At 43.7% G+C, this 25,457-nt stretch overlaps 1 protein-coding gene across 1 annotated transcript; it reads left to right on the forward strand.

Moving 5' to 3' along the window:
- The first annotated feature begins 20,953 nt into the window (after window positions 1–20,953).
- LOC140762988 (uncharacterized) lies at window positions 20,954–24,321 on the forward strand. The gene has a single exon (XM_073100998.1). The coding sequence runs from the start codon at window positions 21,462–21,464 to the stop codon at window positions 24,120–24,122; it is 2,661 nt and encodes an 886-aa protein (XP_072957099.1). The 5' UTR covers window positions 20,954–21,461; the 3' UTR covers window positions 24,123–24,321.
- The last annotated feature ends 1,136 nt before the right edge of the window (window positions 24,322–25,457 follow it).

Genomic DNA, 25,457 nt, shown 5'->3' on the forward strand with positions numbered 1-25,457 from the left:
CGGTTCTATCTTCTACTACGAGTCTCTCATAGGTATGCAAAACTGGGGTAGCGTGCCCATAAACCGCCTCAAAGGGGGTCATGCCGATGCTAGACTGATGAGCGGTATTGTATGGCCACTCGGCCCATGGAAAATATTTGACCCAATCCTTTGGTCGGTCCGCCACAAAGCATCGCAAGTATTGCTCCAATCTGCGATTCACCACCTCAGTTTGGCCATCCGTCTCGAGCAGATAAGTTGAACTAAGGTTGATTGGAGTCCCTTGCAATCTGAAGAACTCGGACCAAAACTCACTGATGAAGATGCGATCCTGGTCTAACACGATCATCCTAGCTATCCCATGCAAGCGCGCCACTTTCCGAATAAAAATTTCAGCAACCTTTTTCGCTGAAAACGGGTGAGACAATGCTATGAAATGAGCATATTTGCTCAGTCTGTCCACCACAACAAACTCCACCTGCTCTCTCTTTCCCTTTTTATACTTCTCTCTCTCTCTCACTCTCCTCTATCTCTCTCTCAAACTCTCTTTCTCTCTCTCCTACTGTTATCGCCGCCGAACCGCCGCTGTTGTGATACGATTTGGGCTTCACCGACATCGTCTCGAGCATGGATTCACTTTAGGAGTGTCTTTGTGTCTAATTTTAGTGTTTAATTTCCATGAAAATAAGTTTTCTATAATTCGTGTTCGAACGCGGGTGAAGTGAGTTCGAACGCGGTTGTGAACGCGGTTGTGAACGGGGTTGTAAACGTGGGTGAAGAGTGTGCATTGTGCGTTCGAACGCCCCGTTCAAACGCACTGTGAACGCCTGCATCATTTTCGCAAATACCGATAGGCATGATCGATCGCGCGTTCGAACGGTTGCATCGCGTTCGCAAATCCAGAGGAGCGAACTCGGTGTATTCGAACACGGTCGACGAAAATTGTATTGTTAGGGTTAATTTGAGTTGTTGGTTAGTCTCTGAAAGGATGTGGATGGCAACCATAGCTCATTATTGAATGGAGAATTGAGTTTTGCCTTGCCTCCTTTGTCTTCTTCGCTCTCGTTCTCTCAATCCCCAACGACGCCGCTTCTAACCTACCTCGACCGGCCAATCACCCTAGACCTTTAGGGGCGGCCTTCTCCTCCCCCTTCTTCCAATCTATCCGACACTTGCCCTAACCCTTCCATCAACCATAACCCTTTCACCACCACATTTCACCGGTGCCACCCCATTAACGCCGGTCCACCTCCAACCACCATCACCTAGGATCACGTGCCTACATCCACGGATCCAAAACAAACCACCCTGACCTTCGTCCGTTAATCGAACGATATCTCGAGATCCCCACATTCGATTCACTTGAAACTACATTTGTTGGAAAACTATTTTTTGGGGCTACAACATATAAAAATTTCACGTCGATCTGACACCAGCATATTTCGAGATCTTATTTCGAAATTCCGTGCCAGATTTAGTCTAGATCAGGAAATTGGAAGAGATCGAACCTTAGCCCAAAAGGGGAGATCGTATCAATTTAGTATCAGATCAAACTCCATAGCCCGAGGCGAGATCGTATCATGTTGTCGTCAAACCGCTACTGTTGCCGTCGTTGTCGCCGTCGCTGTGGTAGCGAAGGTGAGCTTCTTTTCCTCTTCTCTCCTCCCTTCTATTTCTCTCTTTCTCCCTCTCTCTCACTCTCACTCTCTCAGGTTCACCAAAATTGACCAGTTGGCGAGAGGCCGGCCGCTGGCTGACCAGCAGCGGCCCAGTCCCCTCCCAGCCGACCCAGTTCTCTCATCTCTCTCTCTCTCTCTCTCTCTTCTTCTTCTCTTCTCTTCCTCTTCTTTCTTCTTCGTTCTTCCTTCTTCTTCTTCTCCTTTCTGAGCTTTTTCTTCTATTCCTACAACAGTGTTGGGCTGAGGTCAACACTGGTGTCTTTGCTTTTATTATTTATTTTACTTTATATTTGTTTATTTATTTAGTTAGGTATTGTTTTTTTTAATTAATGTAGATAAATTATTTAGACATTAATTATGTTCATAATAATATATATTCTCCAAATGATAATTATTGATTATAATTAGTATAATTAATGATTAATTAGGTTATAACTATTATGTATAGTAATACTTATATATATATTTATTTATATTAGATTTATGTACTAATATTCATAGTATATGCATTTTAAGTAATTTTAACAATTTATTGTTTACTATTGTGTGTAGAATAAGATACTAGTCTTATTTATTTATTTATTATGTTGCATAATTAAGTAGATACTATATGATTTATGAGTAATCCAGATAGAGTAAGAATTATAAAATTTATTATAAAATAGAGCTTATCTATACTTATATCTTGTTTATAATTATTTAGCTTTTACTTTATAAGTATATATTCAGAATATTTTTAAATAAAAAGAAACAAACCTTTCAGCTTATGTTATAACTAGCATTTTATGATAATAGTATAATTATAGTGTTTGAATCGTATCTATAATATAGATCTAGTTATATAATCAAAAATAAAAAGAAGTGATTCTAAACTTAATAAACCTTTATAATTTACTTGAATTAATTCTAATTAGACAAATGACTAACTTCATGCTACATAAATATTTTCAGATCCTGAACCCCCTTATGTGAGACCCCGTGGACCCTATCGATGAGTTGACGTTTGATTGACGGATGTGAGGGATACGTGGTTCAGATCTTCTTATTAGATGTGAGTAGTCTTATCCCCTAGCCACCTTTCTCAAATTAGGTTATATTATTTATTATGTACATGTATGTTTTGGCCTCCAGCATGATAATATAACTTTATCTAGAGATGATTAGAGTCAAGCATATTTTTATCATGCATGTAATTAGGGTAATCTTGAATATGAGTACGATGATGATAAATAAAGATGATTAGAGATAACTATACTGTTATAATCTTATGTCTAGTCGATCTGTAGCATGAGTATGGATATGATAGATTAGGATGGGTATGCATGTATTGAATACTTGATTGGAGACTGCATTGCATCATTTTCCTCTTGATTCCTGTTCTACCTAAATTCCTGTTATGCATTGACTTGTTATCGTATTAGAAATATGAATATGCTTTGTCATTTAGAAGAAAAGCAAAAAATGTGATTGATATGATAGTTGATAGAAAGCGTGAGAATACCCGAGTGGGCACGAGAATTAGGACGCACTTGGTGGATGATTGATTGCTCGACATAGTCGCGCGATCCTATTGGCCTTAAGTCCAAGGTCGTTAGTCTATGTGTGCAGCAGACATTCAAAAACATGCCGTTCACCAGGGCATATGTGGCGAGTTATCCTCACGAGGTTTCTATCAGCGATCCTATTGGCCTTAAGTCCGAGGTTGTTAGTCTGTGTGCACCGCAGACATTTAAAAACATGCCGTTCGCCTGGGCATATGTGGCGAGTTATGCTCACGAGGTTTCTATCAGCGAGAGGGGTGCCCGGTCTGAATGGATATTAATACCCTAGCGGGTGGCGGGGTATGTATATATTTGAGATACTATTTGTGGGTGGCAAAGTATCCTCTGAGCCTTCGAACATAATGTTGAGACCGGGTACCGAGTGTTGACTATGCATAGTGGTTTAGTATGATGATATATAGAGATGATATTGATGATTGAGATGTTGAGAAATGCATATGATTTTATTCTTATTTGATTACCTGATTATCAAGTGGTCAATATACATCATATATGGTTGCATTTGATATCACAGCATGGTCATGGTGGCATGCATCATATGCCATATTTGAGAGAGAGTTGTGATGATAGTATGACATGGAGATTTGTTTATTTATTGTCGAGCATTATATACTTTTATCAGTTATGACATGTTATTTACATTTCATCTATATATTATTGATGATACATTCATATACTCATTCATGACATGATGCTAATTCTGATTCATATTATCCAGTATATGATTTACTCTCTGTTTAGCGTATATGATTCGAAGTAAGGTTTATTCACTGAGCTTTTTGCTCATGACTCTCTTTTTTTCTTTTCTAACTCCCTCAGATATGTGGTACGTGATAGCGTCTTGAGATATCTTGAGAAGATATTTTAGAACGATGATGAGGTGAACTATAGATGCGAGAAGGTATAGATGATAGTTTATATAGAAATTGAGTTGTACCAGTATTTAATATTTGTACTCTTTTGTATTAGTCGATGATTTGTATAATACAGGTCAAATCATATACTCATGAATTAGTGATTTATGTTGTATCTTGATGGTTTATCGTAGTCTGTGTGGGCCCTGCGAGATTATGTAACTGTCTAGAATGGTTGTTGTGGACTTAGACATTCATATATTAATATATATATTTGGTTGATAGTATGATTAATATCTGTGATGGATTATTTGGTGTTAGATTATGTGAGGATAGATATGTTAGCAAGTAGTATTTGATGATGTCATGATTATATGTGCATAGGAGTAACCTTGCCAATGGTAGAGGTGGAAGGATGGTGAAAAGGGAGGAGGGAGAGAGATTAGAGAGAAGAGAGGAGGCAAGAAATCAATAATCCAATAGCATTCTGAATTTGGCTGCCATCCACACATTTATAGAGGCTAGCCAAAAGCTTTGATAACAATAAATAACCCTAATCCTAGTGTGATCTCGCCGATCGCGTTCGAACGCGCCCGATCACGTTCGAATGCACAAAAGACCTTCTTTGTATGTGCGAACGTGATCTAAGCGTTCAAACGCGGCGTTCAAATGAACTTTCCGCGTCCTCTGTATTTGTGAACCTGATGCAATAATTCATGTAATGCCTCGAGAAAATGATGATAGATCCGGGGACAAGTGTAATTAACGCTTAAAATTAATACATAAAAAAAAATCACAATCATTATATAACTTTTTTATTTTAGTGAAATGGTCACATAATGGTCATAGTTTAAATACAATGGGTAGAATTATAGAAATGTTACAAGAGTTTAGCTGATTTTAAAGGCCTCTAAACAGTGATAAATACCATCATCGGGTCAAAGTAAGGATGCAAGAGGCTACAAAGTCTATAATCCTCTCTTGCCTTGAACAACTACTGGTGGATTACGACAATGTTCTATATCTTCACAACCCCTGCTAGGAGGGTTGACTGGCTTTGGTTGGCATTTGTTCAACCAACGGTGGCAGATTGGAATATCTCTACCGATTGGCTGGTATCCTATGTCATCACTTGATACATTCGTGAATATCGTGCTTGCAAACAACATCAATAATGCCCAAGCAAGAACTTTGGCCATATCTAAAACCAATGAAATTAACTTTTAGGAATATGTGTAAATTGGAATTGTATACTTGCTATGGAGGACTTGGGTTGTATATATAGAGGATAAATTAGAAATCCAAGGTCTTAATAAAGGAAGCCTGAATATAGGGTTGGTCATCAGAATAGGAGGCTATTTACAACTTATTTAATTATAGAATAATTCTGACAATGGACCTCCTATATTGGTATATATCTAAATCGTGTGATTATGGAAATAGGAGTCAATTTAGAACATATCTAATTATGAAATATTTACGTTGGTGGATCTCCTGTATTGGTACGTAACTCCTCTTTCTTTTGTTTTAAGAAAATCTATAGACATGAAATTATTAAATCCCATGAAAGAGTTTATAATATGATACTCAAAAGGAATTGGGAAAAAGAGTAACAATTCTAGAACAAGCTCCACACTTGGCTAAAATACAGACTAAACAACAACTGAAAAAATAGTATCAAGATCGTAATAATGGAAATTGTCTATCACGTGGAATGTAGCTTTATTTATGTTGATTACTTGTACATTTTTGAAAACAAGGTCAAACGGGAAGCACCAATTGCATATATGTCTAAATTTCATTTATTGGTCATCTGAGATTGGGATTGGAACTTAAATTGTGCATCTAACGATTTTGGAACTTATGCAAAAGAGAATTCTATTACTTGGCAATCGATGCTTCACATTGACCTAAATAATTTCTACATTGTAGGAAGTGAACCATGAAGGGTTAAATCAAAACTCATTAAGCATAGAATATTTAGCAATTGACAGGATTCATCCTTATTTTTTTGTCATCTATTATGTCAGATACAAAACAATGTCAAGATTCATATCCTAGTTAGTTTTACAAATCAAATATGGACAAATCTGTTCATAGGAAAAATCTAAATTTTTTACAAGTTATAGCTTCGCGATTCTTAGATCTAATGGCTTTGAAATTAAGTAATTCCAACATTGCGATAGTCATCGGCGGGTGGTGGAGGTCTGCCGTATCAGTGGATGGCTTGTGGAGATAGATAGAGTTTGAAGGTAAAGTTATTGTTACTGTGTTAGATGTACTCCATGAAAATAAATGGCTTTGTTATGAGCAAAAGCAAGAAAAGAATTTAATTAAACTGATATTCATTTCTTATGAACGGAACGTCCTCTTCCCGATCTGGACTAGTTGTAGGAAAGCAGCCCACATAGTCGAGGAAAATTATTCATTAGATATTCTACCGTAATCAGAATATTACTAAACCAAGGGAGGTCGATCCATAACTCCCTTATCTACGTTTTTGGTATTTACGTCCTTTGCAGATTCTGACTGCAACTAGGACGAAAATATGCAAAAGTGGGGGTGATGGTGGTGGTGACGGGTGGTGGTGATGGTAAGGTTAGGGATGATAATGGAGATGAGGGAGGATGGGTTGTGAAGTTTAGAAGATAAGGATGAAGGGGGAGAAGGGGACGAGATCCGAGGTGGAGGGAGGACTCAATAGACGTGAGAGGTTAGAAGAGCACTGACGTCGAGATGGCGCATGGCTAGGGTTTGAACGAATGGGCAGGGAGTTTAGGGTAAAGAGACAAGAGACAGGATAGAACTTAATATTCATTCATCATAATGTTTTTGGTTGCCATCCACATCTTAAGAGGCTAACCAAACAAGACAAAAATGACAATTATTAACCCTAGAAACAGCGAATTCCCACCAATCATTTTCAAACGTACAAATTGCGTTCTCTATTGATGTGAACGCCTGTAGGTGTTCGCAAGGGCGTTCGAACGCACCCCTCCCGCGTTCGAACGCACCCCTCCCGCGTTCTCTATTGATCCACCTCATCACGTCAGCCCTTGTCATGAGTATGCTTCATGCGGTTTTGGGCTGTTGCTAGGTGAATCTTGAGCCATCTCAATGTTTCATCTGGATGTGCAAGTTCCAAATCGAGCTCGGTTCTATCTTTCGCCGTGAGTCTATCATAGGTACCAAGACCGAGGTAGCGCGCTCATAAACCGCCTCAAAGGGGGTCATGCCGATGCTAGAGTGATGAGCGGTATTGTATGGCCACTCGACCCATGAAAAATATTTGACCGAATCCATTGGTCGGTCCACCACAAAGCATCGCAAGTATTGCTCCAGTCCGTGATTCACCACCTCGGTTTGGCCATCCGTCTCGGGATGATAAGCTGAACTAAGGTTGATTAGAGTCCTTTGCAATCGCTGAAAACGGGTGAGACAATGCTATGAAGTGAGCATTTTTGCTCAGTCTATCCACCACAACAAACTCCACCTGCTCTCTCTCTCTCACTCTCCTCTATCTCTCTCTCAAACTCTCTTTCTCTCTCTCCTACTATTATCACCACCTAACCGCCGCTGTTGTGATACGATTCGGACTTCACCGACATCGTCTCGAGAATGGATTCACTTTAGGAGTGTCTTTGTGTCTTGTTTTAGTGTTTCATTTCCATGAAAATAAGTTTTCTATAATTCGCGTTCGAACGCGGGTGAAGTGAGTTTGAACGCGGTTGTGAACGCGGTTGTGAACGGGGTTGTAAATGTGGGTGAAGAGTGTGCATTGTGCGTTCGAACGCACTGTGAATACCTGCATCACGTTCGCAAATACCAACAAGCGCGATCGATCGCACGTTCAAACGCTTGCATCCAGTGCGCAAATCCAAAAGAGCGAACTCGGTGCATTCGAACACGGTCGATGAAAATTGTATTGTTAGGGTTAATTTGAGTTGTTGGTTAGTCTCCGAAAGGATGTGGATGGCAACCATAGGTCATTATTGAATGAAGAATTGAGTTTTGCCTTGCCTTCTTCGTCTTATTCGCTCTCGTTCTCTCAATCCCTGGCGACGCTGCTTCTAACCTCCCTCGACCGGCCAATCACCATAGACCCTTAAGGGCGGCCTTCTCCTCCCCCTTCTTCCAATCTATCCGACACTTACCCTAACCCTTCCATCAACCATAACCCTTTCACCACCACTTTTCACCGGTGCCACCCTATTAACGCCGGTCCACCTCCAACCACCATCACCTAGGATTACGTGCCTCCATCCACGGATCCAAAATAGACCACCCTGACCTTCGTCCATTAATCAGACAATATCTCGAGATCCCCACATTCGATTCGCTTGAAACTAGATTTGTTGGAAACCTGTTTTCTGGGGCTACAACATATAAAAATTTCATGTCGATTCGACACCAGTATATTTCGAGATCTTATTTCAAAATTTCGTGCCAGATCTAGTCCAGATCAGGAAATTGGAAGAGATCGAACCCTAGCCCAAAAGGGGAGATCGTATCAATTTGGTATCAGAGCTCCATAGCCCGAGGCGAGATCGTATCATCTTGTCGTCGAATCGCTACTATTGCCGCCGTTGTCACCGTCGCCGTGGTAGCGAAGGTGAGCTTCTTTTCCTCTTCTCTCCTCCCTTCTATTTCTTTCTTTCTCCCTCTCTCTCTCTCTCACTCTCTCAGGTTCACCGAAATTGAGCTGTTGGCGAGAGGCCGGCCGCTGGCTGACCAGCAGCGGCCCAGTCCCCTCCCCGCCGACCCAGTTCTCTCCTCTCTCTCTCTCTCTCTCTCTCCTTCTTCTTCTTCTTTTTTCTTCTTCTTCTCTTTTCTTCTTCTTCTTCTTCCTCTTCTTTCTTCTTCCTTCTTCCTTCTTCTTCTCCTTTCTGAGCTTTTTCTTCTATTCCTACAACAGTGTTGGGCTGAGGTCAACACTGGTGTCTTTGGTTTTATTATTTATTTTATTTTATGTTTGTTTATTTATTTAGTTAGATATTGTTTTTTTTAATTAATGTAGATAAATTATTTAGACATTAATTATGTTGATAATAATATATATTCTCCAAATGATAATTATTGATTATAATTAGTATAATTAATGATTAATTAGGTTATAACTATTATGCATAATAATACTTATATATATATTTATTTATATTAGATTTATGTACTAATATTCATAGTATATGCATTTTAAGTAATTTTAACAATTTATTGTTTACTATTGTGTGTAGAATAGGATACTATTGCGTGTCTCGCCTCAGCCCTAGCCACGTGCAGCTCTGTAATTGCCTCCTATAAGTCCTCAAAACACCCTCATGACTGGCCTCCAGAGTTTGGTGAAAGTGCTCCAACAATTTGTGCTGTAACCCGTCGTTCGCAGGCACCTAAATGCACCCGCGGTCGTAGCGCATTCGAATGCACAATTCACACTCTCTGGATGTGTGAATGTGATGTAGGTGTTCACGACAACATTCAAACGCACTTCACCCACGTTCGAACACAACTTAAAGAAAATTTATTTTCTTAGAAATTAAACACTGTAACAAGAAACAAAGACACCCCTAAAGTGTATCCGTGCACGAGACGACATCGGTGAAGTCCGAATCGTATCAATCCACCACGCTTCCACAACCTTGTCCTCAAGGTTTGAAATTTGGGAAGCGATCCATGATATCTAACTCTAGCTCCCATGTAGACTCGTTAGTTCGTTTGCTCAGCCACTCGATCAGCACTTCATCTCCAATCTGGATCCATGGCGTCTTCTCCTGCGGCGTAAGACTCGAACCGGTTCAGTTGGGCCATCTTCTTCCATTGGTTCGGGCAAGGCCGAACCCACCACATGGTTAGGCCCGATCTGTGCCTTCAATGCCGATACATGGAAGACCGGATGTATCCTAGTTCCCTCAAGTAGGTCCAATAGGTAAGTTACTTGACCAATTCGTTGTCGCACTCGGTATGGACCATAGTACTTGTAACCCAACTTCTGGTTCAAAATTGGCCTCAATGTGGATTGCTGGTACGGTTGAGCTCGAACGAACACCCATTGATCCACCTCATCACGTCGGCCCTTGTCATGAGTATGCTTCATGCGGTTTTGGACTATTGGTAGGTAAATCTTGAGCCGTCTCAATATTTCATCTCGATCTGCAAGTTCCAAATCGAGCTCGGTTCTATCTTCCGTTGCAAGTCTATCGTAGGTACGCAAGACCGGGGTAGTGCGCCCATAAACCGCCTCAAAAGGGGTCATGCCGATGCTAGAGTGATGAGCAGTATTGTATGACCACTTGGCCCATGGAAAATATTTGACCCAATCCTTTGATCGATCCGCCACAAAGCATCGCAAGTATTACTCCAGTCCGCGATTCACCACCTTGATTTGGCCATCCGTCTTGGGATGATAAGCTGAACTAAGGTTGATTCGAGTCCCTTGCAATCTGAAGAACTCAGACCAAAACTCGCTGATGAAGGTGCGATCCTGGTCTAACACAATCATCCTAGGCATCCCATGCAAGCGCGCCACTTCCCGAATAAAAATTTCAGCAACCTTTTTCGTTGAAAACAGGTGAGACAATGCTATGAAATGAGCATATTTGTTCAGCCTATCCACTACAACAAACACCACCGATTGCCCTCGTACCTCCGATAGCCCTTCGATGAAGTCCATGGAGATGTCCTCCCAAATATGTTCCAGTATAGGCAACGGTTGCAACAGCCTGCTGGGTTTGAACATCTCCGATTTGACTCGTTGGTAGATTTGGCATTCACGCACATATTTCTCCACGTCTGACTTCATCCTTGTCCATGTACAGTTTTGGGCCAGCCGCTTGTAGGTACGTAAGACCCCTTCATGTCCTGCTATAGGAGTATCATGAAAATCCTTCAATAGTCTCTGTATCACTTCCTCCACGGGTACCTTGATCCGCCTGCGCTCGAGTACCAACCTGTCGCGCTCCTCGTGCTCGAGGTGGCTTGATGGGTTCTCTCTCAGCTCCTCCATGAGTCGGACTAGTTTCACTATCCTTTCCGCTGGCTCTCCGCAGATCTGAGAAAAAAGAAAAAGTGGGTGCTGAGAAAGAGACGAGCTCACTTGCATCCCCTACTCTTGGAAGTTCAATGAGCTGTTGATTTCCATCCAGCAGCACTCTTTGGTCATTCCTCCAAAATGTCTATGAGAGGTTTGTAAAGTCAAATGTCACGGGCCCTAAGCTTAGAAGCCATTGAGTCCCCAAAACAATGTCGGCACTTCACAAGGCCAACGGATAAAGGTCCAATGTGAAACATTGGCCTTGCACCTTCAATTCCACACCTCCACAAATAAAATCTGCTCGCAATGTAGTGCCATCTCCAATCGTCACATCGAACCCTTCCGTAGTTTTCGACTCGAACCCAATCTTCCTAAGGAGCCTCTTGTTAATGAAGTTGTGGGTGGACCCAGTGTCAATCAAGATTCTCACTGTGGTTTTCTTGACTACACCGTTCACCCACAAAGTCTTTGGCGCGGCTGTCCCTGAATAGGCGTGGAGGGAGATTTTGGCTATCATGTCCTCCACGAGTTGCTCCTCAACTACTTCTCCTTGATGTCTAGCCACACCTTCATTTTCAGCTGCCAATTCATCCTCCACATCCTCCAATCCATCTATTAACAACACCGATCCCATTGGTTTACCGCAGTGATGCCCGGGTACAAACTTCTCATCACAACGGAAGCATAGGCCTTTGGCTCTTCGTTCCTCTACTTGAGCAGATGTGAGTGCTCGTCCCGGGCCTCTAAGTGCATACTTCACATCTTGGGATGGCTTCAAGGGTGCTGGAGGAGGCACCATTTAGCAGTGGTTCTTGGTACTCCGGTAATATTTCATGCCGCTATGGTTGGTTGAACCGAATTATGGCTTCCTTGGCTCGTCCAACTCTGTTTCAGGTGTAACTTCATGGCCCTGTGTTTGTCTTCCATGAGCATCGCATCTACGAAGGCCTCCTTTAAGGTTCTAGGCCGTAAAGCCCTCACATCGGCTTGTATGTCTCCCCGTAGCCCGGAGATGAAGGTGCTGCGAAGTTGCTGATCCGTCCAAGGGGGATAAAATCTGCTACTTATCCTCTCAAATTCTTCTTGGTATGCCCCAACCGTGGTCTTTTGCACTGTCTTTGAGAGGAGAGCATCGAAGTTTTCATACCCCGACGCTCCAAATCGCCGCGTGATATCAGCACAAAATTCAGCCCAAGTTTCGATAGCCTCAATGGCATTGTTTGCTCGAAATGAATGAAGCGCCGTATCTTCAAGGTGGAAGCTCATAAGCATCACCTTGTACTCTTCCGCCATACCTTGGTATGCAAAGAATTACTCTGCCCTATACAACCAATCATCGGATCGCCACCGTTGAACTTGGGGAAATCGAGATGCATGATTTATCCACAGATGCCGTTGTCTCATTTCGAATCATGTCCAAGTCCTTGTCTAACCAGAGGAGGATGCACCATGAATGGTTTATGATCCCTCCTTCGGTTTTGATTAACTCACCGTGGTTCCGGGTTGTATTGCCCCGCCCATGAATCTTGATCTCCAAAGTGATCTCTATAGTGGTTCGCTCGTCGAATGGGTTCACCTGCAACTGGGCTTGGTGGAACCATCCTTGCTTGCCTCTGCCCATAGGGTGGTGGCAGCAGCGGCTCTTGTGATTGCAAATTCTGAACCGGTGGTGGTGGGTTCATGGAAGTGGACTTGCGTCGTGGGGTCGATGGTGCGTTCCCGTTCGCCATGGCTTCGCTTGTCGCCCGTAATTCCCACATCATCTCTATCATCATCTGGTTGTTGATGGTCATTTGTTCAGAAAGAGACCCCAACACGGCTTGAACACTAGGTTCTTCCGTACTCCGATTTGGCTGGGCGGTTCCACTGGTGGAAGTCCCCGCAACCGTTTCCCCCTCTATTGGGAGAATCTCTTCTTCATCTCGCCATGCAGCCATGGCTCTAGTTGTCGTCATAGGAAGCGCGTGTCTGAGGAACGATGGCTCTGATACCAACTTGATACGATCTCCCCTTTTCGCTAAGGTTCAATCTCTTCTAATTCTCACATTTGGACTAATTCTGGCACAGAACTTTATAAATAGATCCCAAAAGATACCATTGTCAGATCAACATGAAATTTGGATATGTTGTAGACCTAGAAAAGAGATTTCCATCAAATCAAGTTTTAGGTGAATCGGATGTGGGAATCTCAAGATATCATCTGATTAGTGGAAAAACATCAAGGGTTTGATCAGGATCCGTGGATGGAGGCATGAGATCCTAGATGATGATGGTTGATGGTAGACCGGCGTTAATGGGGTGGCACCGGTGAAAAGTGGTGGTGGAAGGGTTATGGTTGATGGAAGGGATTAGGGCAAGTGTTAGATAGATTGGAAGAAGGGGGAGGAGAGGGCCACCCCTAAGGGACTAGGGTGATTGGCCGGTCGAGGGAGGTTAGAAGCGGCGTCACCGGGAATTGAAAGAACGAGAGCGAAGAAGACGAAGGAGGCAAGGCAAAAACTCAATTCATCAATAATTGACTCTAGGGTTGCCATCCACATCCTTTAGAGGCTAACCAAACAATTCAAAATTAACCCTAAATAGTACATTTTCGTCGTCCATGTTCGAACGTGCTCGATCGTGTTCGAAAGCACCTAGTTCGCTCTTCTCTGGATTTGCGAACGTGATGCAAGCGTTCGAACGCGCATTCGAACGCACCTGTTTCCTACTTCTCTAGATTTGCGAACGCGATGCAGGCGTTCACAGCGTGTTTGAACGCACAATTCACACTCTCTGGATGTGAGAACGTGATGCAGGCATTCACAACCGCGTTTGAACGCACTCCACTCGCGTTCAAACGTGACTTACAGAAAACTCATTTTCTTAGAAATTTAACATTATAACAAGAAACAAAGACACCCCTAAAGTGTATCCGTGCTCGAGACGACATCGGTGAAGTCCGAATCGTATCACTGATTTGCTTGAAACTTGATTTGTTAGAAAGCTCTTTTCCGGAGCTACAACATATCAAAATCTCACGTCGATCAAACTGCAGCATATTTCGGGATCAATTTCTAAAATTTCGTATCAGATTCAGTCCAGATCTGAGAATCGGAATAGATCGAGCATTGGCCTAAAAGGGGAGATCATATCACAATCGAGTCACTAACTGTTCTAACTCGATCTTGACTAGACCTTCTCCTTAGCTATTCTGATGAAGTCCAAGTTGAATCAGTTGAACCAAATCCTCAAGAAGTGAAAAAAGATGGCCTAAGCCCATGGCCCACTAGAGACGACATCTACTCAGCCTACACAAACGGCTCAGCCTAACTTCTAGATGATCTTGCGTCGCTTTGTACCCAATGGCCTTGAGGAGCATAGAAGGAAAAGCTTGTATTTTTACGATGATGACTATTTTATCCCTGACCATAAATGCAAGTGCAAGCCAACCCATGTCATATTCCTAGGCAGATTTGAAGAGGATGAACCTGAGTCCACTTATTGGCACAAGCTATATGAGTATAAAAAAGTGAGAGACTAGTCACCTTGAGGACAAGATATCAAAAGTGTAGTGGATTGTTACGATCTGACAATGTGGGTTAGGTTAGTTAAGTCAGTTAAGTCGAATTGAGTCACTTGGGTTAGTTAGTTATTTAGTTAGTTTTATCTTACTATTTTAAATTTTAAATAAATCGGATAATATGCATGTGGATCCGATTCGCTAGAATTTTTACTCCTATAAATAGAAGTGGACATATATTGATAAATTATCATTAAATGAATCTGAGTTTAGCTAAATTATTCTTTTCATCTGTATCTTTTACCGTAGCTATTAGATTGCACTTATCTTTCTAGGAGTATATCTGATGTGATTCAGACCACACGGAGTTATCTCATGCATGGATACAACCTAAAGACCCCATTTCTTATTTTGATTTATTAATTTTTTTCAAAAATTAAGAATTATGGTTTTTGTATTCGAACACGGGGAGATCACGTTTAAATGCCCCATGCGAATGCCTGCATTCGTTCGCACATACAGAGAAAGCGAATTGTGAACGTCTGCATACATTCACACATACAAAGGACGTGAATTGTGCATTCAAACGCGCTCGACCCCGTTCAAACGCAATTGGTAGGAATGCATTGTTTCTAAGTTTACCATTTGTTAGTTTGGCTTGTTAGGTTAGCCTCTTAATGTGTGGATGACAACCTAATTGGTGATTATGAATGAGTATGGAGTTTACCTTCCTTCTTCCTCTACTCTAGCTCTTCTCCCTCCTCGCTCAAACCCTAGCCATGTGTCACCTCGACGCTGACTAATCCCATTCGACTATCGAGTTCTCCCTCCTCTTTAGGATCTCGACCAACTTCTTCCCCTCATCCTTATCCCTTCAACACCTCATGCCACTAAATCCATCACCCTTATCACCATCTTTATCACCATGATCACCCTCACCCGTCATCTCCACCTCCCCTGCAACTTTCACCCTAGGTATAGTCAGAATGTACAAAGGGCGTGAATATCAAAAATGTTGATCAGGAAGATCTGAAACGAACTCCTCTAGTTTTGTAATTTTCTAACTACGAGAGAATATCCTCCTCCGACTGTGCATACTACTTCCCTACATCCGAGCTTGATTGGGTAACGGATGCTCGGTCTATAACAAGTGGTATTAGAGCCACCATTCCTCAAACACCATACCAACAACTAGATCTATGGCGTCGAGACACAATTAAGGAACCTCCATTGAAGGAGAGGCCACGGATATTATCAGATCGGAGGCAAACCCAAACTCACCCATTAGGACTTCTCAAACGACTTCTACAATTAACTTAGATTTGATCAAGATGATCGCGAATATGATGGAGACGGAACGAGGCATGCAAGCGTCGATGGAAGCAATGACTAAAGTCATTTTTGGCACACCGAGGGGTATGACGACAACCGAGTTCCCTACTTAAGCCCAGATTGCACCACCGATGGAACCACCTTTTCACCAAGGAACACTGCCTCCACCATCCTGTACTAGGCCGAAGGAAGATTATGAAGACCTCATGGGTGGTAAAGCTAGGGGGGCCTTGCTGCCTACACCGTCCGAAAGGCGCAACGTACCACCACCGGGTTTTCACCGCGACCGAGCACCAGATCATCCTCGGAATGCTAGATTAAACCCAAGGGAAAGAATGCCCAATCGACATGAAAAAGAAAAATGAGGAGTTTGTGCGAGGAGCATTCACCTCCACTTCTCGCAATTTAATGGAGGCAATCCACTCGATTAGGTCTATCAAGCGGAACAATTTTTTGATTACTAGTGAACACCTAATACACAAAAAGTGTTATTGGCATCATTCCACCTCGAAGAGACCGCCATCTGTTGGTACCAAGCAATGAACCGAGCTCGGCCCTACCGGACGTGGGAAGAATTTGACGACGCCATTTACATTCGTTTTGAACCTTTCGGATACGAAGACTTTCAAGCCACCCTCACCAAGCTATACCAAGATGAGTTGGAATGTGTAAGCAATAGAGTATGAGGTTGGACAGATTTCCAACTCAAAAGCACGTTTGTTAGCGGCCTTCGGCGGGACATCCAAGCTGAGGTGAAAGTAGTCAGACCAACTACCCTTCTCGAAGCTTTCTCTACTGCCCAAGTGATGGAGGAGAAGCTAAAAGAGCTTCAAAACACATCAAGGGGCAGCTGGATGGAACCAGAGGTGAAGGATGCACACTAGTAGACTGCAGCAACACCCGTTGTGCTAATTGGCTCATCGCATACATCCGCCCCTTCCACAGATGATTCTAGAGGTGAAGGGACCTCCGAGAGCTCCTATTCAGCGACTCACACAAGCTCAAGTGGAAGATAGAAGAGCGAAGGGGCTTTGTTTCTATTATGATGAAAGATACACGTTGGGACACAAATGTGCTCGACCATTGGCAACTGTGATGGTGCTAGATAATGTGGATACAGATGATATTGCTGAACCAAAGAAGGAGGTTTTAGATGAAATGATTGCTGTCCAAAGACCTCTGAAAAGCAGCGAGAAAGTCTAAGCCGAAATCTCATTCCATGCTTATGCCAGATCCACCGCAACGATTACTCTCCGGGTTGATGGCACTTTTAAAGGCTATCTCATGCGGATACTCATCGACACCGAAAGCACTCATAAATTTGTGGATGAGAGACTGGTCTAGAGGATGGGCTTTACACCGGAGCCAATCTTAGGCTTCGACGTGATGATTGGAGACGACACAGCCCTTCAAGCAAATAGCGTGTGTCGACGGGTAACCTTGAAGGTCGAAGAACATGCCTTGGGATTGGATCTTCACCCATTGTTGGGGAGAGGATGTCATGTTAGGTACTCAATGGCTCTATGGCTTGGGTCCCGTTACATTTGGCTTCGAGAATATGTTGCTCAAATTCAAGTTTAAAGGGCAACATGTGTGGTGGAATGGAATTTGGCAAAATACGAGCACCAATTTACAATCGATAGTTGGACTACCCCAAATCGAATGTCATGAAGACTTATTACAAATATTTGGGTTGTCAAAACCTCCTTGGACTGAGGGAGACACTCTGGACTTGCCTCATTCACTAGCAGCTCTACCCGAGACCATGGTGAGCACGATACTACGGCGAGTCAAGTTGAATTCGTGCCAAATCGAGTTGGCAAACTTAGCCCCTCTTCCGAGTCTAGATCCTCCCGATAAATCAAAGCTTAAGGAAGTTTGCTATGATGGATCAAGGGTGATTGAGCTCAATTTCAAGGGGACACAAATGACTCAAGTTAAACTAGCGATACTGATTTGGGCTAATCTGCTCGAACTGAGTCGAGTAAGATTGAAAGAGCAACTCATCCACCCATCACATTGAGGACAAAGTGAGCGGAAGCATGTTGGAATGATGTGATTCAGACCACACTGAGTCATCCACCCATCACTAGGGACCCTATTTCTTATTTTGGTTTATTAGTTTTCTTCAGAAAATAAGAATTTTGGTTGTTGCATTCGAACACGGGAAGATCACTTTCGAACGCCCCATACGATGTTCGCACATACAGAGAACACAAATTGGGAACGTCTGCATACGTTCACACATACAGAGGATGTGAATTGTGCGTTCGAACGTGCTCGACCCCATTCAAACGCGATCAGCAGGAATGCTTTGTTTCTAAGTTTACCATTTGTTAGTTTGGCTTGTCAAGTTAGCCTCTTAATATGTGGATGGCAACCTAATTGGGGATTATGAATGAATATTGAGTTTTCCTTCCTTCTTCCTCTATTCTAGCTCTTCTCCCTCCTCACTCAAACCCTAGTCGTGTGCCACCTAGATACCGGATACCCCTAATCCCCTTCGACTGCCGGTTCCCTCCTCCTTGGTATCTCGACCAACTTCTCCCCCCTTATCCTTATTCTTTCAACACCTCGTGCCGCCAAATCCATCACCTTTATCACCACCTTTGTTACCATAATCACCATCACCCGTCATCTCCACCTCCACCACAATATTGCTTACTTTCTCCCTAGGTACAGTCAGAATCTATGAAGGGCGTTAATATTAAAAGCGTAGATTAGGAAGATATAAAATGAACTCCTATAGTTTCATAATTTTCTGACTACGAAAGAATATTTAGAGAATATTCTCCTTCGACTGTGCAGATTTCTCTTTACATCCGAGCTTGTGATAAGCTCTGATACCTCTTTGATGGGTTCTTGTACCAAAGATAGGCTACGCAATAGTTCTTTCAAAATCTAAATGTATTATAGGAATCAGTCCACGCAACCATGGGAAAATATTCGTCCAATATTATATAGTAGTCAGAAAATTACGAAACCAAATATGTTAGATTCGTAACTTCCTAATCTACAACTTTTATATTTATGCTGTTCACAGATTCAAACTATAACAGTGAAAAAATACATAATAATATGGGTGAAGGTGGTGGTGACGGGTGGAGTGGATGTTAGGATTATGGATGGGTATGGAGATGATGGTGGATGGTGGATGTGATTAAGGGGTTTAGACGAAGGGAACGAAGTGGATGGGATACCAAAGAAGAGGGGTGGCTCAACAGTTGAGGGAGATTAGAAGTTAGAAGAATTCTTGCCAACTATAGAGGTGGAAGGATAGTGAAGAGGGAGGAAGGAGAAGTCTAGAGAAAAAATAGGAGGCAAGAAATCAAGAATCCAATAGCATAATAAAGTTGGCTGCCATCCACATATTTATAGAAGCTAACCAACAAGTCCTAAAACAATATGAAACCCTAATTCTAGAGGATTCTCGTCGATCGCATTCAAACGCGCCCAATCGCGTTCGAACGCACTTAAAACGCTTTATCTCTGGATGTGCAAACGTGATACAAGCGTTCGAACGTAGGCGTTCGAACTCGCCCAACTACGTTTAAACGCATAATATGCGTTCTCTGTATTTGCGAACCTGATGCAAGCATTCACAAGGGTGTTTTTATGCGACCCCTCCTGCGTTCCAACGCGACCTACAGAAATTTTATTTTAATGAAAGTAAACACCTAATGCAATAAAAAATGATCCTAACTAAGTGTATCAGCCCACCACGCTTCCCCCATCTTGTCCTCAAGGTGGAAAGTCAGGAAAATACTCCAAGATATCAATCTTCAACTCCCATGTCGCCTTATCAGATGGCTTACCAAGCCACTCAACTAGAATCTCCATCTCCAATCTAGTACCATGTCATCGTCGGCGCCTAGCAAGTACACGAACTAACTCTACGATCTCTATCTCCTCCAATGGCTCCAGTAGAACTGATCCAACAACCTCGTAATCTCCAATCCGCTCCCTCAGTAATGAAACATTGAAGACAAGATGCACTCACGACCCCTCCAGTAGCTCCAAACAATATGCAACTAGACCAATACGCTCCAACACCTGAAACAGACCAAAGTAGCGATGTGCTAACTTTTGCTTACGCATCATACGCAACGTCACCTGTCGATACGGCTACACCCTCATAAACACCCAACTGCCACTCCCTATGGCTATGATCATAAACTTGCTTCATGCGGTTTTGAGTAAGTTTAAGATGAACACACAACCTCCTCAATGTGGCGTCTCTATCCATCAACGCTAAGTCCACCTCCGTCAGATCTGCAGATGCCACTTGATCATAAACGCATAACATCGGAGCTATGCGTCCATACACAACCTCAAATAGAGTCATGCCAATGCTACTATGATAGGCGGTATTCTAAGACCACTCCGCCCATGGTAAGAACTCCAACCATCGTCTTGGCATCTCTCCCATAAAGCACCTCAAATACTACTCAATGCCTCGATTGACCACCTCGGTTTGGCCGTCCGTCTATGGATGGTAGGCCGAACTGAAGTTTAATCGGGTCCCTTGCAATTTGAAATCTCAGTCCAAAAGTCACTCATAAATACACGATCACGATCCGAGACAATCGTGCATGGCATGCCATGTAATCGAGCAACATCTCTAACAAAAATTTCAGCCACCGACTTGGCTGAAAACAGATATGACAATGCCGAAAAGTGCGCATACTTGCTCAATCTGTCAACCACCACAGAGATAACGGAATAACCACGTACCAACGGAAGACCCTCTATGAAGTTCATAGAAATATTGATACGATTCGGACTTCACCGACATCGTCTCGAGTTTGGATTTACCTTAGGATAAGATTGAGTTTTAGGATAAGATTGAGTTTTAGGATAAGATTGTGTTTTAGGATAAGATTGAGTTGTTGGTTAGCCTATAAAAGTATGTGTAGGGCAACCAAAATTTATTATTGATTATTGAGAATTGAGTTTGCCTTGCCTCCTTCATCTTCTTCGCTCTCGTTCCCTCAATCTCCCCGGCAACGCCGCTTCTAATCTCCCTCGACAGGCCAATCACCCTAGTCCCTTAGGAGTGGCCCTCTTCTCCCCCTTCTTCCAATTTATCCATCGCTATCTCTAACCTTTCCATCATCCATAACCCTTCCACCATCACTTTTACACCGGTGCCACCCCATCAACACCGGCCCTCCACAATCCACCATTACCCAGGATTTCGTGCCTTCATCCACGGAATCCAAAACAGAGTATCCTGACGTTCGTCTACTAAACGAACGATATTTCGAGATCCCCATCTCCGATTCGCCTGAAACTAGATCCGTTGGAAAGCTCTTTTCCGGGCCTACAACATATCAAAATTTCACAGCGATCCAACGGCGGGATATTTCGGGATCTGATCTCAAAGTTCCGTGCAAGATCGTATTAATCTTGAATCAGAGCCATAGCACCAAAAGAGGGTTCGTATCAATCTGGTATCAGAGCCTATAGCCGAGGAAGGATCGTAACAAGCTGGTATCAGAGCCACCGTTCCTCGGACAAGCGCTTCCAATGACGATCACTCGATCTAATAGGAATACGGAAGAACCTAGCGTTCTATCCATGTTGGGGTCTATTTCCAAACAGATTGCCATCAACAAGCAAATAATGATGGAGATGATGCAGGAAATACGGGCATGGACGAAACCTTTTTCAACAAGCAAGGCAATCACAAGACAGCATTGGGAACCCTCCACAACATACCCAACATCCTCCACGGCCTTCCCGCTCATCACAAAAATAGGGGAGAGTTCGGCTATCCGGCAAGATCGAGATTCTACACCTCGACCCATGGTCAGCCGCAACGAACTGCCACCGGCTACAATGAGATCCTCAACCATTGTAGCAGCCCTCGGAACCTCCACATCTTCCCATGCACCGGAGACCTCGTCGACAAACCGCGAAGTGCTGGCTACCCCACACCTGGTCGCTGGATATCCCTCATCAGGAATCCTCATCAGTGGTGAAGGAGATGATCCGAAATCGCGAATTTCGACACTTGGGCCGCCTTTCACTAGCTCCCTTTGCAACCATAGTGAGTCGGCAACTAAGAAGAAATCGCATATGGCCTCCAGCGATCTTCTACCATTCTCCTCGGTCAATCGACAGTCGACCACGACAGCTTCATCACCAGCGATGACGTTGCAGCTCCCTGCCAAGCTACCACTCAAAGGAGAAGGCCACGATCTTCCACCCATGGCAGCTGAAAGTGCAGATGTGGCTGGACATCGAGGAGAAGAAGTTGAGGAGCAACATCACGCGGAGGACACGATGGCCAAAATCTCCCTCCACGCCTATTCGGGGACAGCTGCGCCAAAGACATTGCGGGTGAACGGAGTAGTCAAGAAGACCACAGTGAGAATCTTGATTGACACCGGGTCCACCCACAACTTCATTGACAAGAGGCTCCTTAGGAAGATTGGGCTCGAGTCGGAACCCACGGAAGGGTTCGATGTGACGATTGGAGATGGCACCACCTTGCGAGCAGATTCTATTTGTGGAGGTGCAGAATTGAAGGTGCAAGGCCAAATTTTCACATTGGATCTTTATCCATTGGCCTTGCAAGGTGCCGATATTGTTTTAGGGACCCAATGGCTTCGGAGCTTGGGGCCCGTGACCTTTGATTTTATAAGCCTCACATTGACCTTTTGGAGAGATGATCAGAGAGTGTTGTTGGATGGAAGTAAACCGCTGCTTGAACTTTCAAAAGAAAGGGAGCTCGCTTCTTTCTCGGCACCCACTTTTCCTTTCTTTTCAGATCTACGAAGAGCCAGTGCAGAGGATAGTGATCTGGTCCGACTCATGGAGGAGTTGAGAGAGAACCCCTCAAGCAACCCCGAGCACGAGGAGCGCAATGGGTTAGTACTAGAGCATGGACGAATTAAGGTACCCCGAAACGAAGAGCTACGGAGGCTATTGATGGCACACTTCCATGATACTCCTATAGCAGGTCATGAAGGGGTATTACGTACTTACAAGCGGCTGGCCCAAAACTGTACTTGGACTGGGATGAAGACGGACGTGAAGAAGTATGTGCGTGAATGTCAAATCTGCCAACGAGTCAAATCGGAGGCACTCAAGCCTAGCGGGCTACTGCAACCACTACCGATACCAGAGCGTATTTGGGAGGATATCTCCATGGACTTCATCGAGGGGCTGCCGGAAGTTCGAGGACAATCGGTGGTGTTTGTTGTGGTGGATAGACTGAGCAAGTATGCACATTTCATAACATTGTCTCACCCGTTTTCAGCAAAAAGGGTTGCTGAAATTTTTGTTCGGGAAGTGGCACGCTTGCATGGGATGCCTAGGACGATCGTGTCAGACCGGGATCGCATCTTCATAAGTGAGTTTTGGTCCGAGTTCTTCAGATTGCAAGGGACTCAAATCAATCTTAGTTCAGCTTATCACCCCGAGACGGATGGCCAAACCGAGGTGGTGAATCGTGGACTAGAGCAATACTTGCGATGCTTTGTGGCGGATCGACCAAAGGATTGGGTCAAATTTCTTCCTTGGGCTGAGTGGTCATACAATACCGCTCATCACTCAAGCATTGGCATGACCCCATTTGAGGCGGTTTATGGGCGCACTCCTCCTGTCTTGCGTGCCTACGATAGACTCGCGGCGACGGATAGGACTGAGCTTGACTTGGAGCTTGCTGATCGAGATGAAACATTGAGACGGCTCAAGACTCACCTAGCCACAGCACAAAACCGCATGAAGCAAACGCATGACAAAGGCAGACGTGAGCGAGAATTTGAGGTGGATCAATTGGTGTTCGTTCGAGCTCAACCGTATCGACAATCCACATTGAGGCCAATTTTGAACCAAAAGTTGGGATACAAGTACTATGGTCCGTACCGAGTGCTACAACGAATCGGTCCAGTAGCTTACCGATTGGACCTACCTGAAGGAACCAGGATACATCCCGTCTTCCATGTCTCGGCATTGAAGGCCCAGATCGGGCCTAACCATGTAGTGGGTTCGACCTTACCCGAACCAATGGAGGAAGATGGCTCCAATGAGCCGGTTCGAGTCCTAAGTCGTAGGAGAAGACGCCAAGGATCCAGATTAGAGACTGAAGTGCTGATTGAGTGGCTGGGCAAACCTACTGACGAGTCTACATGGGAGCTAGAGACAGACATCATGGATCGCTTCCCAAATTTCAAACCTTGAGGACAAGGTTGCGGAAGCGTGGTGGATTGATACGATTCGGACTTCACCGACATCGTCTCGAGTTTGGATTTACCTTAGGATAAGATTGAGTTTTAGGATAAGATTGAGTTTTAGGATAAGATTGAGTTTTAGGATAAGATTGTGTTTTAGGATAAGATTGAGTTGTTGGTTAGCCTATAAAAGTATGTGTAGGGCAACCAAAATTTATTATTGATTATTGAGAATTGAGTTTGCCTTGCCTCCTTCATCTTCTTCGCTCTCGTTCCCTCAATCTCCCCGGCAACGCCGCTTCTAATCTCCCTCGACAGGCCAATCACCCTAGTCCCTTAGGAGTGGCCCTCTTCTCCCCCTTCTTCCAATTTATCCATCGCTATCTCTAACCTTTCCATCATCCATAACCCTTCCACCATCACTTTTACACCGGTGCCACCCCATCAACACCGGCCCTCCACAATCCACCATTACCCAGGATTTCGTGCCTTCATCCACGGAATCCAAAACAGAGTATCCTGACGTTCGTCTACTAAACGAACGATATTTCGAGATCCCCATCTCCGATTCGCCTGAAACTAGATCCGTTGGAAAGCTCTTTTCCGGGCCTACAACATATCAAAATTTCACAGCGATCCAACGGCGGGATATTTCGGGATCTGATCTCAAAGTTCCGTGCAAGATCGTATTAATCTTGAATCAGAGCCATAGCACCAAAAGAGGGTTCGTATCAATCTGGTATCAGAGCCTATAGCCGAGGAAGGATCGTAACAAATATCTTCCCAAACACGGTCCGGTATAGGTAAAGGCTGTAGTAATCCGGTCGGTTTCAATGTGGTTGCATTAGCCATTTGACAGACTTTACAAGCACGGACAAAACTCCTCACATCCCACCTCAATCCTGGCAATGTGCAACTTTGAGATATCCTCCTATAAGTCCTCAAGACACCTTTTGGAGTTTGGTGGAAGTGCTCCAATAATTTCTGCCACAATTCATCATTTGCGGACACAATGCATCCGCGGTCCAGCAGCAAGTCATCTCGATTCTCCAACTCAGGATGGCGCTCGGGATCATCCATCACCTCCTGCAACAATCTCAAAATATCTGGGTCAGATGTACATGCATACCTCAGCTCCTCAAGGAAGGGAAAGGTAAGAGATGAATAGGCTGCAAGCTCGGCGATATCAGGTTGGCGCGATAGTGCATCCGCCGCTCTATTTTCCGTTCCCTTCTTGTATTGAATTTTATAATCATACCCCAGCAATTTTGTGACCCATCGCTACTGTGCCAAAGTATGTATGCGTTGTCCCATAAAGTATGGAAGGCTCCTTTGATCGATTGAG

The sequence above is a fragment of the Typha angustifolia genome, chromosome 1 (genome assembly GCF_048772165.1).
Source record: "Typha angustifolia cultivar Huaian chromosome 1, ASM4877216v1, whole genome shotgun sequence".
Lineage (NCBI taxonomy): Eukaryota > Viridiplantae > Streptophyta > Magnoliopsida > Poales > Typhaceae > Typha > Typha angustifolia.